The sequence below is a fragment of the Protobothrops mucrosquamatus genome, unplaced genomic scaffold (assembly GCF_001527695.2).
Source record: "Protobothrops mucrosquamatus isolate PMUCROS unplaced genomic scaffold, P.Mucros_1.0 scaffold117, whole genome shotgun sequence".
In the NCBI taxonomy this organism is placed as follows: domain Eukaryota; kingdom Metazoa; phylum Chordata; class Lepidosauria; order Squamata; family Viperidae; genus Protobothrops; species Protobothrops mucrosquamatus.
This window is the reverse complement of record NW_015386489.1, coordinates 935567-952531: the sequence shown is the minus strand read 5'-3', so window position 1 is coordinate 952531 and position 16965 is coordinate 935567. Positions and strand designations below refer to the sequence as shown.

General features: G+C 36.4%; 1 protein-coding gene across 1 annotated transcript in view; it reads right to left on the bottom strand.

The window, feature by feature from the left end:
* The window catches only part of CPB1 (carboxypeptidase B1), a 29234-nt gene extending 12519 nt beyond the window's left edge, over nt 1-16715 (bottom strand). The window contains exons 1-6 of the mRNA XM_015812954.2: nt 16642-16715; nt 16473-16548; nt 10608-10732; nt 8603-8702; nt 7046-7147; nt 571-672 (exon numbers count right to left, since the gene is read on the bottom strand). Coding sequence (XP_015668440.1) covers nt 571-672; nt 7046-7147; nt 8603-8702; nt 10608-10732; nt 16473-16548; nt 16642-16712 — 576 coding nt within the window. The 5' untranslated portion in view covers nt 16713-16715. The remainder of the gene's footprint in view (nt 1-570; nt 673-7045; nt 7148-8602; nt 8703-10607; nt 10733-16472; nt 16549-16641) is intronic.
* Nucleotides 16716-16965: the final 250 nt, after the last annotated feature.

Genomic DNA, 16965 nt, shown 5'->3' with positions numbered 1-16965 from the left:
TTAAAAAAACCCAACAACCTAAGAAACCAATAAACTAAATAGTGACATTAAAAACCAGCTATGACATCAAGAATAGAAGAAGCTTAACTGTTTTAACATACACTGGAGAATGTGCAGCTTCTTTAAACTTATCTTAGAAGAGTACAATAATTATTAGATACATTTTATATGGCACAGTCCGCTCATTATATTTTAATTATAATCTAATGATATTTTTTTACAAGACCTCCCCAATTTGTTATTCTAACCCTAACACTTTGTTTAATTGCAACGGATTTTCTCTTAATAGTGAATAAATAATAAATTTTGCAAAGGGGTAATCAGGATTTTTTTTTTTGCAATAGCAAACTCCAGTGTCATGTTCACAGTGTAATTATGCTTTAAAATGCAAACTGGAAATCAAATGAAAAATCAAAGTAGAGTGTTATTTTATAGGAAAGACAGCAACTTTGGAATAACAATGAGAATATGTCGTGGAATAGTAAATAATTTTTCTTTAATTTTACAATCCCACCCAATTCCATTTTCAGTTGAGTCAATAATTTCTGCCACTGATATTTTGTCACCAACCTCTCGTACAAACCACTGGCAAAAAGCATGTGAGATCCATTCTCTGGCATGGAAGCCACAGTCTATAAAGATAGCTTTTTTATTTACACCAGGCTTTCCAACCTATACAAGAAAATGAATGAAAGAAAGAATTGGATACAAATTGTTAATGGTCTTCAAATAGCATAGTACAAATAATATTACATACTGCAAATACTCAGAATAACAGACCTGGAAGGGACCTTTGAGGTCTTCTAGCCCAATTCCCTGTTCAGGCAGGAAACCCTATACCATTTTAGACAAATGGTTGCCCAATCTCTTCTTAAAAATTTCTAATAGTTTTTAAAACAACTTTGAAAAGTTTAAAATAAAACATTTATTTGTTTAGTAAGAAATGAATATGTTGCCTGTCCCCTCAATAGTTCTTCACAGTTTAAAAAACACAGTAAAAATATCCATGAAATCAGTATTAAAAGAATAACAGATATAAAACATAAATGACAACTAAAACCAAAGTTCCTTTCCATTATTACTTGAGTTCATATGGAAAGAGGTCACATCCTTTTCCTTTTGTGGGTGGGTGTGTTTGGATGGAACCTATATCTTAGTATTTTTCGCCATCCCTACAAACCACCATATTTTATCCTTGGAGATTATGGTGTATCTTTAGAATCTGGCTACCTGCAGTATATTGTATATAATTCTGCCTCTTACATAAATAGTAAGGTATAAAATATCCAGATGTAAAGGAAGACAAGGCTTCCTTATCTTTAAATGTAGTTCACAAGAGGGATGTTTATTGTGCAGAAGTATGACAAGCTCCATCTGGTGAATTTCCCAACCATTAAAGGAACAAGGAATTGATTTCTTTCCCAGCTAATCTTTCTAGTCATGCAGTTTCTGTCCAAGTTGGATTTTAAAAAAGAAAACATGTTACAAAACTCAGAAGTCAGTTCATATATAAAAGCCTCATGTTCGTATTTATGTACTCAGACTGGATCACAATGTTAATTTTTAGCAAATTAAACCTCAGATCACAAAACAATGGAAAGCAAAAGTGCAACATTAGCTCATTGGCTGGAGAAAAGCACATAAAAAGCAAGAGCTTTGAAATCTGGTCAGCGTTTCTTATACAAGTAAAGAACAGTGGTACCTTGCTACTCATCATTAATTTGTTTCAGGTACTCCGATGAGTATCAAAAACGTAAGTACCAAACAAAATTTTCCCATAAGGAATAATGTAGTGAGTCACAAGGCATTTGACACTGACAAGTTCTAGCTTGTGTGTCGACTACCAAACAAACGATGAGTACTGGGACAAAAATTTTAGGTCAAAATGCATTGAGTACCAAATTCAATGAGTTTCAGAGCAGTTGATTACAAGTTACTACTGTTTTAGGCTTCTGTTTATATTAACAAAGTTTTTCTTAACATATATTTGGCTAGACTAGAGTTTTTCTGTGTAGAAACATTGATTATGAAGATCTCTCTCTCTTTCTCTTTTCAATATTTTCTTTTTTTGTAATTTTTAATGATTTAATTGAAATATTGCAAAATAATAATAAAATACAAATTCACTGTTATTATTTGTTGTAATGTATTAAGGACAATTTGGGGTGTGTGAGATGGATTAAAAAGCTTCCCAGAGTTACCTTGAGTAAGATGGGTAACCTATACAAACAAACAAACAAATGTTAAATAAATACAGGTTTGACTTAAAACAGATAGCAGCAACTAAAATCTCAACCTTGGGTTTCTGTTCGGGTCTTCAGACAGCAGAGGAGTATCATCAATCCAAACACTTATTGAATAGCACACAGCAGACATGGATGTAGCCAGGACCCCAAACTTTATTGTCAGTGAACCCAATAGGTAGTCTGCCCCCTTATGGCATAACTAATTAAACTCAGAGTACCTAAACATAGAAGTGACTTTACTCTGGCATGATGTCATGCTTCCCTTTCAGCTGTGCCTAGAAAGCCAATGCTGGACACACAGAAGCAACAGGGCATATCCTTCTCCAGTGTCTGTACTATAGAAACATTCATGTCAACCTCATCTCACCATAACTTTATAAATACCCAGGATGGACAGGACAATTTTATATCACCCTGTGGTTTCAGACATCAACACTTTTCTAACATACAATACTGCCAGATTCTGTGCAACAGCACTCAAAATTTGTCGGATGAGCTTTTCTATAAACTAGATTTAATAAGCATCCAGTTCACCATGGTAGAGTGTTTTATAACTTGACAGTCTTCCACATACTAGCCTTTATGTTTTCCTACATCCATCTAGTGCAGTGTTTCTCAACCTTGACAATTTTAAGGCATGTGGACTTCAACTCCCAGAATTCCACAGCCAGCATTGCTGGCTGTAGAATTCTGGGAGTTGAAGTCCACATGCCTTAAAATTGTCAAGGTTGAGAAACACTGATCTAGTGGTCCTACCCCTTCTTTTACTGTCTGTCTGTCTATCATCTATCTATCATCTAATTTTTAATTATATATATTTTATATCTTCTAGCTTTTCATAATTTTTAAAGAGTTTTATTTCTATATATCTATATGCTTTTTTCAATGACTATACATCAGGCTCCTTATGCTGGTCTATGACTGTAATAAAGATTTAGTCTGATTTGAACAGATTTGGAGTGCTTACGTTTTTCATGTTGGAAAACCTTAATTATTTAAAAAAATGTTAGCACTAGCAATGGTATAATTGTCATCCCCACCTCGTTATGCTACAACTTAATTTCATGGCCATATTGAGGATGAAGAGAAATAGTAGCCACAAGCTTGAAAATGTTAAGGGCAATTCTGCTTATGCTGTTTTCAAGACAGTTCTTAAAGAAACTTGAAAAGTTTAAAACAAAACACTTGTTTATCAAGAAATGTATATGTTGCCTGTCCACTTAATAGCTCTGGACAGTTTACAAAGACACAGTAAAAATATCCATGAAAACAGCGTTAAAAAGAATAACAGATATAAAACACAAACTACAACTAAACCAGAGTTGCTTCTGTAAGATAGATGGCCCTATAAATGGGATTAATAAATAAAATTAAAATAAATAAAATGGGAATATTCTAAAGCTTTGATAAATATGCTTTAAGCCTTCCTCGAAGTAGTAGCAAGGAGGTCAATGATCACAAGAGCATAGGGTGATCAATGATGCCCACACTATGACATATGATTGCATTCCTAGGCTTGTCCCATAATCGCTCAACCTGCTTTGCCTTATGTATCATTGGCTGTAACAGCATAGTATGCAAGGGGATTCTGAGATTGGGAAGGAGGTGTTTAGAAGAAGCCCCTGTACTAAGTGCTCAGGAGATGACTCAAACAGGCCACTGGAATCCAATTAATTATCTGGAATCTGATTAGCTTCATTAAGCTCTGTGGGTAGACCAATATGATCTGATCTTTGCTCCTGGAGAGGACAATGTGCCACAACTATCTAAAGTTCAATAGGAAGCAAATTTGTCCTTATAGCTACCACTTCTGGGACTTATCTTTTACTGTCAAAAATACATTTGAAATACTTCATTTTAGCTCTGAAAATGAATGATATTTCCCATAATTGATTGCCATTTAATGGGGCAGTGAATTTTGGGAAGAGACATCTGCAATAAATTGGATAAAGGTGATAATTCTGATAGCAGCTAGTTCCTTAAGCTCCAATCTCCTTTTCCATATGTGAATATGCAGCCTCTTGTGTACTGTTACTTATACTAGCCTTCTTCTCCTTAGCATCTTCCAGATGTTGCACTACAGTTTTCATCATCCTCAGCTGGCATATTTTAGTGATGAGGCAGTTGGTTGCTCAATATATCTGGAAGTGTGTTAGTGCAGAGCTCCAAGTCACATGGAGGTGTTTACATGTATATAAAGGCAATCATGTCACATTTGAACAGCCAAGTAGCTTTTCAGGGCAGTCTCCTGAGTTATTTGAAGCAGGAAGAGGCTGTTTGTTGCTATTTGCATGTTGAGTTGTGTGTGCAAAAAATATCAGCTGAGCAGGGCTAGGTGTTGCTTTGATGTGGTTTTTAATGAAAGCTGTTAAAGAGATAATTCTGCAAACCAAAGGCAAATTTCTGCAAGTCCTGGTACTGTGAATCTTTTAGTTTTAGTTGGGTCACAGTTGCATAGAAGCTAAACCAAAATGAAAAGAGGAAATGGAGCTGTAGTGCTTGGTTTATTGCACCCTTAGGAAAAGCTCTTGCAAGTCAACCCTGTGATTCTACATTAATGATGTAGGGCCTATTCTCATGACCTTTTAAAGCAAATGTCAGTAAGAAGAAAAGTATATCCCATGCTGATCTTATCAGCTCCTCACTTCTCTGAATGGAGAAAAGTTCTAGCCAATCTGACCAGAGTTTGGCTTCCTTTTGCAGGGAGGAGCACTGGAGTCTTGTAGTGTTCTACAACATTTCTCCATAAATGTACAAGTAGAAAAGAATTGGAGACAAAGAGCATAGGCAGTCTTAGCATAAAACAGGCTTACTATCCCACATATTATCCATTGAAAGAGATACCTGCATATTTCAAAGTGCAGGTTACAGCTGACCTTTCTCTCTACTACTCAGTGTGCACCCATTTCATTCTGCACTTTAATACAATGATTATAAGTAAGTCCCACTTCTTAGTGGTGGTGGCAGGGATAGAAAAAATGGATGAATTACCTTTCAAGGACTCCTCTAATAAGTAAGTCTCAACATAGAGAAGTGTTCCCTGGCTCAGGAATTCTAGGAATTGAAGTCCACAGATCTTAATATTGCCAAGGTTGAGAGCACACACTCTACACTTTTTGACTGGCTGCAGGAAGACTTTTAAGGGGTATGTGTGTCAAGGCCAATTTTTCATATTTTTGAAAGAAAATGTTTAAGGCTGGAAAAGGCTTTGCATACCATTTTCTCCTGTGACTTTAGTGTGCTTGCATTCAAAATTAGCCATTTTGAGGTCAGTTTTGAATGATGCAGCCTTGAGCTTTGGCATCTCTAGACGAGATGTTGGCTTACTACTAGTTTCTCACCCTTGCCATAAAGAGACCTTGTTTGAACTCCAAGACCATTAATGTGCTAATTTTCTAACAAAGAGATCTACTGCCATGGATTAACTAATATTTATATCTCCTAGCCCAAGGGTGACAAACTGCCAGCCCACGGGCCAGACGTGTCACGAGGAAACCGCATCCACCCCATTGCTGGCAATGGGAGAAAAAGCTCTGATACGTCACGCAACGTCACATGATGTCACGAGTTTGACATATCTGTCCTAGCCCTTTGACAAAGCATGGAGCTGGTAGAATAAAGGCAGAATCTGGTCTGAATATGGCATGTACTAAGGCAAAAAGCTCAGCTTGGCCTGAAGAGGTAGAAAATTAACATAATATTGCCATAACTGAAATCACCACATAAGCTGGTTCCTAGATAAGAAATGGTCACATTGGAATTTTAGTATAGTAGCTTTTTCTCCCCTAACATTGATGCAAATTTTAAATCTTCTCAGTCACCTGCCTGAGCAGAGGGTTGGACTTGATGACCTCCAAGGTCCCTTCCAACTTTATTATTATTATTATTATTATTATTATTATTATTATTATTATTATTATTATTATTATTATTATTATTATTATTATTATTATTACATCTTTTGTGATGTATTTACAGGAAGTTCTATTATGGGGAAACATTCTATGTATTTCAATTTCTGGATGACTAACACAAGGTGTACATCAGAATTTGATGAAACTCAAGTCCAGATGAAAGAGAATTACTTCATTTGAAATCATAGTGATACAATCAGGCAAACAGAGCCATCTCAATCTTAACATTTCAGAAATGGGAGCGGCTCCTTTTATTATTGTCACTATCTCCATTTTTGCTCATTCTAAGAAGTGAATTCTATACTAGCTAATTAATTAGTTATTGTACAGATGTCATTATGGGATCCCACTCCCTCCCTTTTAACATTTAATGTACTATTGTGAAACATCAAAATTACTACTTGGGGGCTGAGAGAAGAATTGGATTTTCCTTCAAATGTGATGAAATAACAAGGTTTTGGTTTTTTTGTGTTAAGTGGGAAATCTGATTAATTGTTTGCATTTCATTGTCAAAAACAAAAAAGAGGGAAGGGGGTCCTTTCTGAAGTTTATAGACCACTTTATAGCAAATATGTTTACAAATAACAGATGGAGTACACAATTAAACAAAAGTAAATTACATTTACCTTGCTTACAGGAATACGGCTGAATTTTTATGTGCTATCTGTCAAAAGATTTTATTGCAGAATGTGCTATTTAGGAAGACTTTACTATCAATCCCAATGGATGAAAGGAATTTATAAAATCTATGTTGGTTTCCTAAAGCAATTTGTTAAAAATACAAACACATATCCAGAATTAACAAAAACTTAAGAAAGGTTGCTATTTGCTAGTCGCCAAGACGAAACCTGATAGTTTAGTAACAGATTTTTGAAAACTGAATACCTTCAGGAGATGCATTGGACGTCCCTCAAAGGTTGTTCCTATTTTTGATCGGGAAACAAGACTTGGATTTTCATTGGCAATATCAGCTGTCCAAGCATCTATCTGTCAATTAAAAAATAGATCAATGCATTTAATGACAGAAAGAAATGATGTAAAGAATGACCTAGACTAATGGGTCATGCAGATTCCTTCTGCCTAGATAAGAGATGGAAAACATTTTTCTTCTTTTCCTGAAGAATTCAGACCAATGTATTAAAAGTGGTTAGTGCCCAGAGACTGAGTTATATATTTATCTTCGTTTGGTGCATAGCTAAAAGAGGAAAAAGAACTAAACATTACCCTTTACCATCTTCCCTTTTACTAGGGGAAATAACTTGGGGACAAGTAGGACAGTGTAAATTAGAAGTGGACAAACTAAGGCTAGAGGATTGCTTGTTGTCTCCACAGCCTTGATAATTTCCAGAAGCAGCAATCAAATTCATCGCTTTAATGAGGTGGAACCAGGAAATTATTAAATACATGACTAGAGACAGTCAGGTTAACAAGACTTAGTCTTGATTCAATAGAAAAAACAACTAAATTAAATAGAGGGTTTTTTTTTTCCTAGCCCCATATTTCATTCAAAGGCCAAATACAGCCATTCACCTGAAGAAGAAATGAGCACTCTTAATATAGATCAGTGGTGGCGAACCTATCGCATGCGTGCCAGAGGTGGCACTCAGAGCCCTCTCTGTGGGCACGCGCGCCATGCCCTGGAGATGGCAACCGTCCCTCTTCAACCAGCCACCCGCTAACTTGCCGAGGTCCCACATGGCCGGATGCATCCCAGCACCCATGCACTCGCTGGCCTCTGTGTGCGGGGGCTGATGGTGTCAGGCAGCAGCCGCCCCGGCCCCTGCCTCACCTTGCCCTGTGACAATAGCACCCCTGCCCTGCCTCGCCGTGCCTTGCCTCACCTCACAGGATGAGCCTCTTGCCCACCGCCCCACCTGCCGGAGACCCTCTGGATCTCCCCCAACTCTGCCCGGCCCCCACAGGCGTCTCTCCCCATGAGCAACATTGAGGTGATCATGCCCACCTTGACCACACCCACCCAATCTGCCATGACCACCACAGCCACACCCACCCAGTGGGCCACGCCCACCTGGCACCCGGCGGTAAATAAATGGGTTTTGGGTTGCAGTTTGGGCACTCGGTCTCTAAAAGGTTCACCTTCACTGATATAGATGGTGCCAGCAACTTGGAAGAGAATAGTGTGCATCATGAGAATCTGAAATCCTGCACTGTCACATTTAGAAGTTCATATTCGCTTTTCCTGTCCTGTTCTGTATTAACTGGTTGGAGATTCCTAGGTGTGACAGAAGGAGAGTGGCCTTTCTTGCCTAGGAGCATGTTAACTAAAGAGTCTATAGTTGACCCTGGAAAAGTATGTGTGCTCCTTCCTAAACTGCATATTCTTTATGCCTGAGAAATGATCTTGAGGAGCAGAGTAGTATTTTAAAGTAAAACTGCTAAATGTAATGAAAAAGAGAATTTTCACATATGAATGTTTTTTACCTTTTCCCATCTATTATATTTTTCATAATTGTATCCAGCGGTCCGAGCGTGATTGTCCAGTTGCCTATCAAGGACAGCCTGAAGATTATCAATTAAAATTCTGCAATGAAACAATAATACAGATTGGACAAAATGGGTTATTTTAATTTCTTTTGTGCTCCCCCAGATTTCTTAGGGTCTGATCTTCCTACCCATGTTAATCAGTGAGTTTATGTAAGTCAGGCTTAGTTTGTTGGGTTTAAATTTCCCATTCCAGTTTATGAAATGGATTGATTTGATTTGAAAATCCAATTTTGTTTTGACAGAAAGACTCCCAGCCAAGCATTCTCCAGATATGAAGAGGAACCAATATTCTTAGGAACTCCTAACTCTAATGATAGCATATGTTGGTAGTTGTAATTTCAATATATCTGGAGGGCATCAGAATGGGAAAGGCTGGGAAAAGTGCAACATCATATCCTTGTCCACTGTAATTTGCATTTGGAGAGTATGAGACACACAATTTGCAATACATCTCAACCTTCATAATACTGTAATTAACAATTGATCTAGTTACACTGACATGATGTCAGGGTATCGCAGATGCATATCAAAGGCTGCTATCTTGAATTGTTGCAGCAAGGACACTTCTCTGAAGTTTGTCAGGGACAATCTTTCAAAAAGCTCTGTGGTGCAGGCTGAATTGTGTACATTCATCACTGGAGGAGGTAGCATCTCCACACATGGTGAAATAATTCTTCCCTTTGACAGTGTGACAATCCTATACCGTCAAGGTCTACAGTGCTACAAGATTACCAACTGAGAGCAAAACAATAACTCCTCAATGCATAACTAATGGACGAATCCCACCTTCCACAGTGTACTTTCCATTTTCTATCTTCTATAATTGATATTTGCAGTGTTGAAAAAAAAATGTAAATTATGTGCTAAATAAAGTTGATTTTGTGTCAAACTTCAGGACTTTATTTTGTTGCTCTGTTTCTTCACCCCTTACGATCTGATATTCTCTGAGGTGAAAGTCTTACTCTCTATTTCCCCCCCCCTAATCCTACCATTTTGATTGCATCCTGGAACTAATTACTACTCTTGTTTCCGGTTGACTGTTTTGTGGTAAATCTCAGGCATATCGATTTGTCAATTTAAAAAGATCTAACCATGCAGAGATTCAATTCTGTACAAGGTCTTAACTGCACCACCAGTAGACAAGGTCCTTCCAATATATGACACTACTTACAATAAGTGTAGACCTACAAATGTATATGAAAAAAAATCATACATAAGGCAATGTTACATATAATGTATGATAGTAGAACTATGTGGTAAAATAGATTATATTTTAGGAGAATGTTAAAAAATTCCATTAGTTTGAAACTGATGTAAAAATAAGACAAATGAAATTTAAGATTGATGGGACAAACTAGAACTAGAGAGGCAGAAAAACTGACAGATGCATTCAACTCTAATCAATAGTTTTGTTTTATTCATAGTACAATCTACATGGAGATTTATGTACCATTGGACCACCTATATCAGTGATAGTGAACCTTTTAGAGACTGAGTGCCCAAAAACTGGCCCTGCCCCCTCTCCACCTCTATCCCGCCCCTGCTCTGCCCCCCATTCCCCACCCCGCCTGCCCACAGAACCACTCACCACCTCCAGGGCCCACCGCAGATCGCCCAGGCAGCCCAGCAGTGCTATGGCGGCCACACCCTCTGCCCGCACCCTGCAGCATCAACTGCATGATGGGGTGTGAGGGCAGAGTCTTGTCTATGCTGTCTGGCTGCCATGTCCTTGGCTGCGCTGCTCCATGTGGGCCATGCTTGGGGGAGACTCTCCTTCAGGGGGGCTGCTGGAGAGGAGGGGGTCATGGGGGGAGACAAGGCTGGGGCAATGGCACGTGTGCCCACAGAGAGGGCTTCAAGTGCCGCCTCTGGCACCTGTGCCATAGGTTCGCCACCACCGGCCTATATGTTATGTAATAAATAAATACTGCAAAAAACATACTCATAATTCAGTCCACGTTGCTGTAGAATGCTCTCAACTTCAGAACATCTGTCTGCTTCAATTCGGAAATCAACAGTCATTTCTGCTTTCACTAGTTCAACAGAATCTGGTCGCCAAAAGTCAACCTGAATAGAGAAAACCATGGCAAGAAGGATGCAGGATTTCAGGCTGGCTCAAACATTTCCATCAGTGCCCTTATTATAGTGTCCCTTGGAGTTATGGGGTGAAATGGAATAAATATAGTTTCTAATTTTTTTTATTAAATATATGTATATTTCCTTTAGAAGCTTAACCACAGTACATTAGGGATGTATATACTTTGGAAATGATGAAGACATGGTTAGGAATTTTTGCAAGTGAATCACCTTTTTATTTAAATAACCCAAATTTTATTTAGACTCATGGAAAAGCCTGAAAAATAATATTTGGCTACGTGATTGAATAGTAAATAAGTCCTGCATTCAGTAGATATTGGCTCCACGTGAGTTAGTTTTTGTGAAATGGCACAAGTGATTACATTCACAGGTGATCCTGGCAGTGGATGAGATGGTGATAGGTATTTAGAAATGGCCACAGCACAGAAAAGGGCAAGGTTAGGTAAGAGTAAGGATTTTCTAACACTATTTGCATGGCACTGACCCTAACTGGATCACTGCAAACTTTTAAACTTTTGCAGTGCCCGGAAAGATCACAGAATCATTAGTGATTGTATGTTGCTGACATATGAGGGTAAGTCAGTTACCTGGGGAATTACATGATCATTATATTGTGAAGATAGCCAAAGTCAAATGTTCTAGCTTACCTGATTTGAATTTTATTTCCTTGCTGCTGCTACTACTTTAATTTTGCAACAAGAAAAATGGCAGTGGAAGGACCTTTATTGAATAGGAGAATCAAAACAGGCATAAGTTGCATTGCAAGATTATTTGGTTAAAAATGCCCAATAATGTTAGATAGAAAAAGATAGAATGATAGAAAAGTCTTCTCTAAGTTAATTTCATGGACAGTCTGTATAGTTTTCCTAGCAACAATGTAAAGGTGGCTTCTCATAACGCTTTTCTAGATTTTTTTTCTGATGTCTTAATCTAGTTTAGAAGAGTGATATTTCTCAGAACTGAAGCATTCATCCAAACCATTTACAAAGAATACACAGCCTTATTGAATGTAGCACTCCTTCCTTCACATATATCCCAATATATGAGAGTTATTTGAGAGTTAAGCTGGGATGACTTATATAAAATCACCTGCAAGCTTCCATGAATATGGATAGATTAGATTCTAGGTTTTTTTTTGTCCTAGGCCAGTGTCTCACTGACTAGACCAGTGTTTCTCAATCTTGACAACTTTAGGATGTCTGTATTTTAACTCCAGAATTCTGCTGCCATCAGTTGCCAAAATTCTACATCCAGCTACTTCACTAAACTTTCATTAGTTCTCCTTAATATGTTTTAGACTCATCAGCTCTCACCTCTACTTTTCTACCTATTCTCTCTAGGTAATATGTATAATTCTATAATGTAGTTATGGTTGTATACAAGGGGTTTTCCCTTTTCCAGTCTAACCAAATTTGCATAATGTGACATATAGGAGAACTGTCAACATGAGAAAATACAGTCCTATAAATATCCTAACTGGAATGAATCTAATTCATTATTTTGGCTATTAAAAGGATCATTTCTACATTTGTTGAAAAAATATGTCTGTATATTAAAGTCTCAGAGCAACTGGAATCCACAAGACAATCTTTATAATGCCTTCCAATGAGAACTAACATGCAGAGGTGGTTTTAGCACCGAGAAACAAATTAACAAAATTTGTGTGAATGTATTGCCTCATTGTGGCATATATATTCTTTTAAATTAGAGGTTTATAGCCTCCTTTCATTTAGATGTACTGAATGGTTCTGTAGAGACTTCTTATGACTAAAGCATTTCTAAAAGGTGCCTGGTATCTAAGCAGTGAACAAATATTATTACTTCTGGCACTGTAATCCATAAACAAGGTCAGCTGTTATCTAAATATGCTGTGACAAATAGGACTTTTTTCATTAGATCATATATGGTTGTCTAAGATAACAATTAAAAATAACCATATAACTCCATCCTTACTTTTGTTGTGGCTTCACTTTATGTATTTAATCTTTTATATTTTTTTTTACTTCACTCACATGATTGTATCATACCATTCCTTAAATGGGTGTTTTTTATTAAGGACTTTTGATGCAATTCAGTCATAGGACTAATCCAAGGTAAATTTTGTTTATCCAGGATTTGAGAGTCAGATTCAGTAAAACATGAGACCTAATTCATTATAGTTTTTCGTTATGATCTGGAAGAAGGAAGAATAGCTTATTTCTAAATGTTTACATGGAAATGATGAACTGTAATGGCCTTTTATTGCTAAGAAAGCATATATAGTACTGTAAATACTTTATGTTAAAAATTGTTATCTAATGGTCAAATGTATAAGTAAGAAATCAATGTGCATCTGCCAGTATTTATGGCTAAGCAAAATTTTATGAATTGTTAATGCAGAAATATTTGGAAATATTTAGTAGGATTATGCATGCTCCAAAAATGAGTTGGAGGAAGCATTTTGGACTCTAGGTGGATATCTGTCAGCTATTAATTTTAAAAGCCTGACTTTTTGAAGTTTCTGGATGTGAAACAATCTGTCTCCTTTTCTCTTTTTTCTCCCTTGAGTTTTAATTAAGACCTTTGAATGTTAGCCAATGTCTCATTTCCATACTAGGAAATCAGTGGTCATAGAAAAGGAAAGGAAAACAAAACAAACAAACAAACAAAAAAGCTGCACGAATAATTCTCCAATTCCATTTCAGTATTCCTCATTTTCTTAAGCAGATTGATCTTTATAAAACATTGATTCAGTAATTTTAGTTAATTTTGACTACCAATTCCAAACTATTTATTTAAGGTTACTGGAATTTGTGATGTTCATTTTGCTTAGACTATGATATATGAATGATAACTGAAGTAGCCTCCTTTGAAATTATTGGGAACTTAAATGTTTCCCAACTGAGATGGTTCTCTAATTATAGCAATTTTTCTGATAAAAGATTTATGCACTAGAAGTCCACTGGCCCTACTCCAGTATATCAGTTCCAATTACTTCTAGGACTAGAGATGGATACCTATAATTTATAGCTGGCCAAATATTCTTTTTTGAGGTGAGTCCTTATAATTGTGAGGCCTATGGGCCATTGTAACTACTTAGCAACTGGATCCTAAGTCATTATGGCTTCTACCAATCTCTCCTGTTCTCTCATCAGATGGCTATCAAACAGTTTGTTTATGAATATACTTACAGTATAATAGTGAAAATGCCTAAAGCTTCAGAAATGTGAAAAGCATAACTTAAGAGTTTTTAAACTATAATGTAGAATGGAGCTAGATATGGGAAAGACCCAAAAATGCTCTATGATCAATGAAAAGCCCTTTTGACATCTGTATATCATTGCTAAGTGCCATGTCTCATAAAGACTATAATGTCCCTTCCTCTCCTTTGCAGCTATTTCTCAACATCAAAGCTAAGTGTAAATATTGAAAACAGATCTGCTATCTCTGATGGTTCTTTCTCATGCCATAATATGGTTACATCAAGGTCACAAAATCCAAATTTGGAATGAACAAGAGGTTCACTGAACATTCGTGGGAAAAAAACAAGCAGGAGAAGCTGATAATAAGTGAAAATTCAGCAACTAACCCTTTAAGAGAGCCACATAGAACAGCAGTTCTTTCCATGATGGCACAATTTCTTTGTACAGCCTATCATTTTTGGGGGCAGACAGAGATTATTTTTATTTAAAATTTTAAAGTAATGACAAGAAATATACAGGCAGATTTTGTATCTAATTCTTTTTGATAGAATATTTTGCATTGGTTTAAAGATTGTTCATTTAGCATCATGAGAATACATGATGCTTTACAGAGCAATATATGGAAATAAATTAGATGCCAGCCTGGATAAACATAAAATCCCACTTGTAAATCCTAAGGAAAGATTACAGGGAAGGAACTGATCACAAAAGAAGAATATGTGCACACTGCAGCTATGTATTCTTGAGCTTTAAGTCTGGAAAAAAAGCTTGTTCAAAGTATTAATCGGATGAAAATAGTATTTTTATGGTTTTTCAAAACAGCCCTATACATAGTGCCTGCAAGAAAATCCTGTGTGTGCTGTTATCATCTGGTAGATGTGCTTCTGTTCAAATTCTAGTGAATTAGTCAAATCTTTCTTTTGGGTAGTTTTTATTATACCTATGTGTTTTTTCTATTTCTATTTGCAGTTGATAGTCAACCTTCCATGCTATTATTAGACATACTTTTTCAGACAAATGCCTCTTTAAAAATTAAGATTGGTTGCATTTCTTAAATTTCTGGAATAAATATCACAGGAATAAGATAACCCATGGTGTTATCATAAAAATTGTTATAGCTCTGAAACTGCCTAAGTTCCTTTCAAGAAACCTCAAAAACAGTTCAAACCTACAGTAGTATCTTTCAATATCTCTTTATTCATCATTTGAAGCTCTTGAAAAGAAGAGGATCTTGGATTATTCCAACAGGCCAGTGCTATGCATAATTATTCAAGAATACAGGTAGTCCTTGACTTATGACCACAACTGAGCCCAAACTTTCTGTTGCTAAATAAGACAGTTAAGTGATTTTTTTGCCCCATTTTATGATCTTGCCACAGTTGTTAAATAATCACTGCAGTTAGTTAGTAACATGGTTGTTATGTGAATCTTGTTACCCCATTGCTTGCGGGAAGGTCACAAAAGTTGATCACGTGATCCCGGGACACTGCAACTGTCATAAATACATGTTAGTTACCAAGTGTCTGAAGTTTGATCATGTGGCCACAGGGATGCTGTAATGGTTGCAAGTGTGAAAAATGATCATAAATCACTTTTTTCAGTGCTGTTGTAACTTTGAATGTTACTAAACAAATGATTGTAAATCTGTAAGTGTCATTGGTTATAGTGGAATTATACCTATCTGAATATAGTATTCTATGAAATTTCTTTGATAATTTTCTTGGATATGTTGAGAAGCTCCAAACAATACTGATATTGCTCTTAAGCTCCACAGGACTCATTGTGATTACAGATATTGTAAACAAAGTGTACTTTCTGTTCTTTATGAAAGGAAAAGAGATTAGCTACTTGCCTCTCCTTTGCAATTATAGTAAGTGACCATAATAATAAATGCTTCACTATTTTGTAATGTACAGAGAGACTAATCTTGTATCGGGATTAGGAGAAACAAATCTTTCTGAAAGTTTTGTAGTTTCAAACTACCATGCCAAACAGCAAATAAAATGTTACTGGGGTTGAGCTGCTACAACTCTTAAAAAAGTAAAAAGAACTTGGAAAATTAAATGGGATCTGCTAGTTATTTGATTTCCACTCAGTTTTCTTTTTAGAGATAAAATCCATAACAAACAAAAAAAACTCCTTTCCTTTCCCCTTTTCCCTTTCCCCTTTCCCCTTTCCCTTAGGCTAGCAGAAGTATTGAGTAAAGACAACAAAAATTAGGAGAATTAAAATTGATCCTGTTTGTTTCTTTCTGATGGCTGTTAAACCAAAAGGAAGAGACCATATGGGATTGTAGAGCTGGTGAATCTCTCAAAGAACAGCTTGTCCAAGGCTCCCACAAATTTGGTAATATCACTGTGTTCCATTACTTAAAGTTCCAGATGTCAGTATGTGCTGCTTTTCCCAGTTTAGCCCTCTTTATTGTGAGAACAATGAATGTGTCACCTCATCTTTTATTAGTATGACATGCTATAAAATGAACATTATTTTAAGCATATTTTCCCACCATATACTATATTGGAATTTACCTGCACAATATTGGCTAAGTAATTGAGAAAATGTACTTCATCTTCATTGCGAGGTGTAACACGGTAAACCTTTTCCCTAAAGAAAATAGCATAAAGACATGACTTATAACAGAAAAGCCGTTGTGCTACTCTGAAATGTTCTGAAATATTATTTTGTGTTCTTACTTACCCATCAAATCTGTGAACCGTTGTTTCAGCAAAAGCTGAAGTGGCACCTATGAGAAACAGTAAAGGCCACATCTTGCTTCTCCTGTGAAATGGTGAGGTGATAGTGGAGTTTTTGCTTGCTTTTATAATAACACGTCTCTTGTCTTTTTCAAACCCAGCTGTGAAAACCAGATCATTTTCCACTGATTAATTTCCTGACCTTGTTTTGTTTGATAGACTATTTTTTAAGATAAAACTCACCTGTGGAAATAGAAAGAAAATCTCACATGGAAAAGATTGGAGGTTAAAAGTAAACCATGTAGTTCTAAAAGAAAATTAAACATTT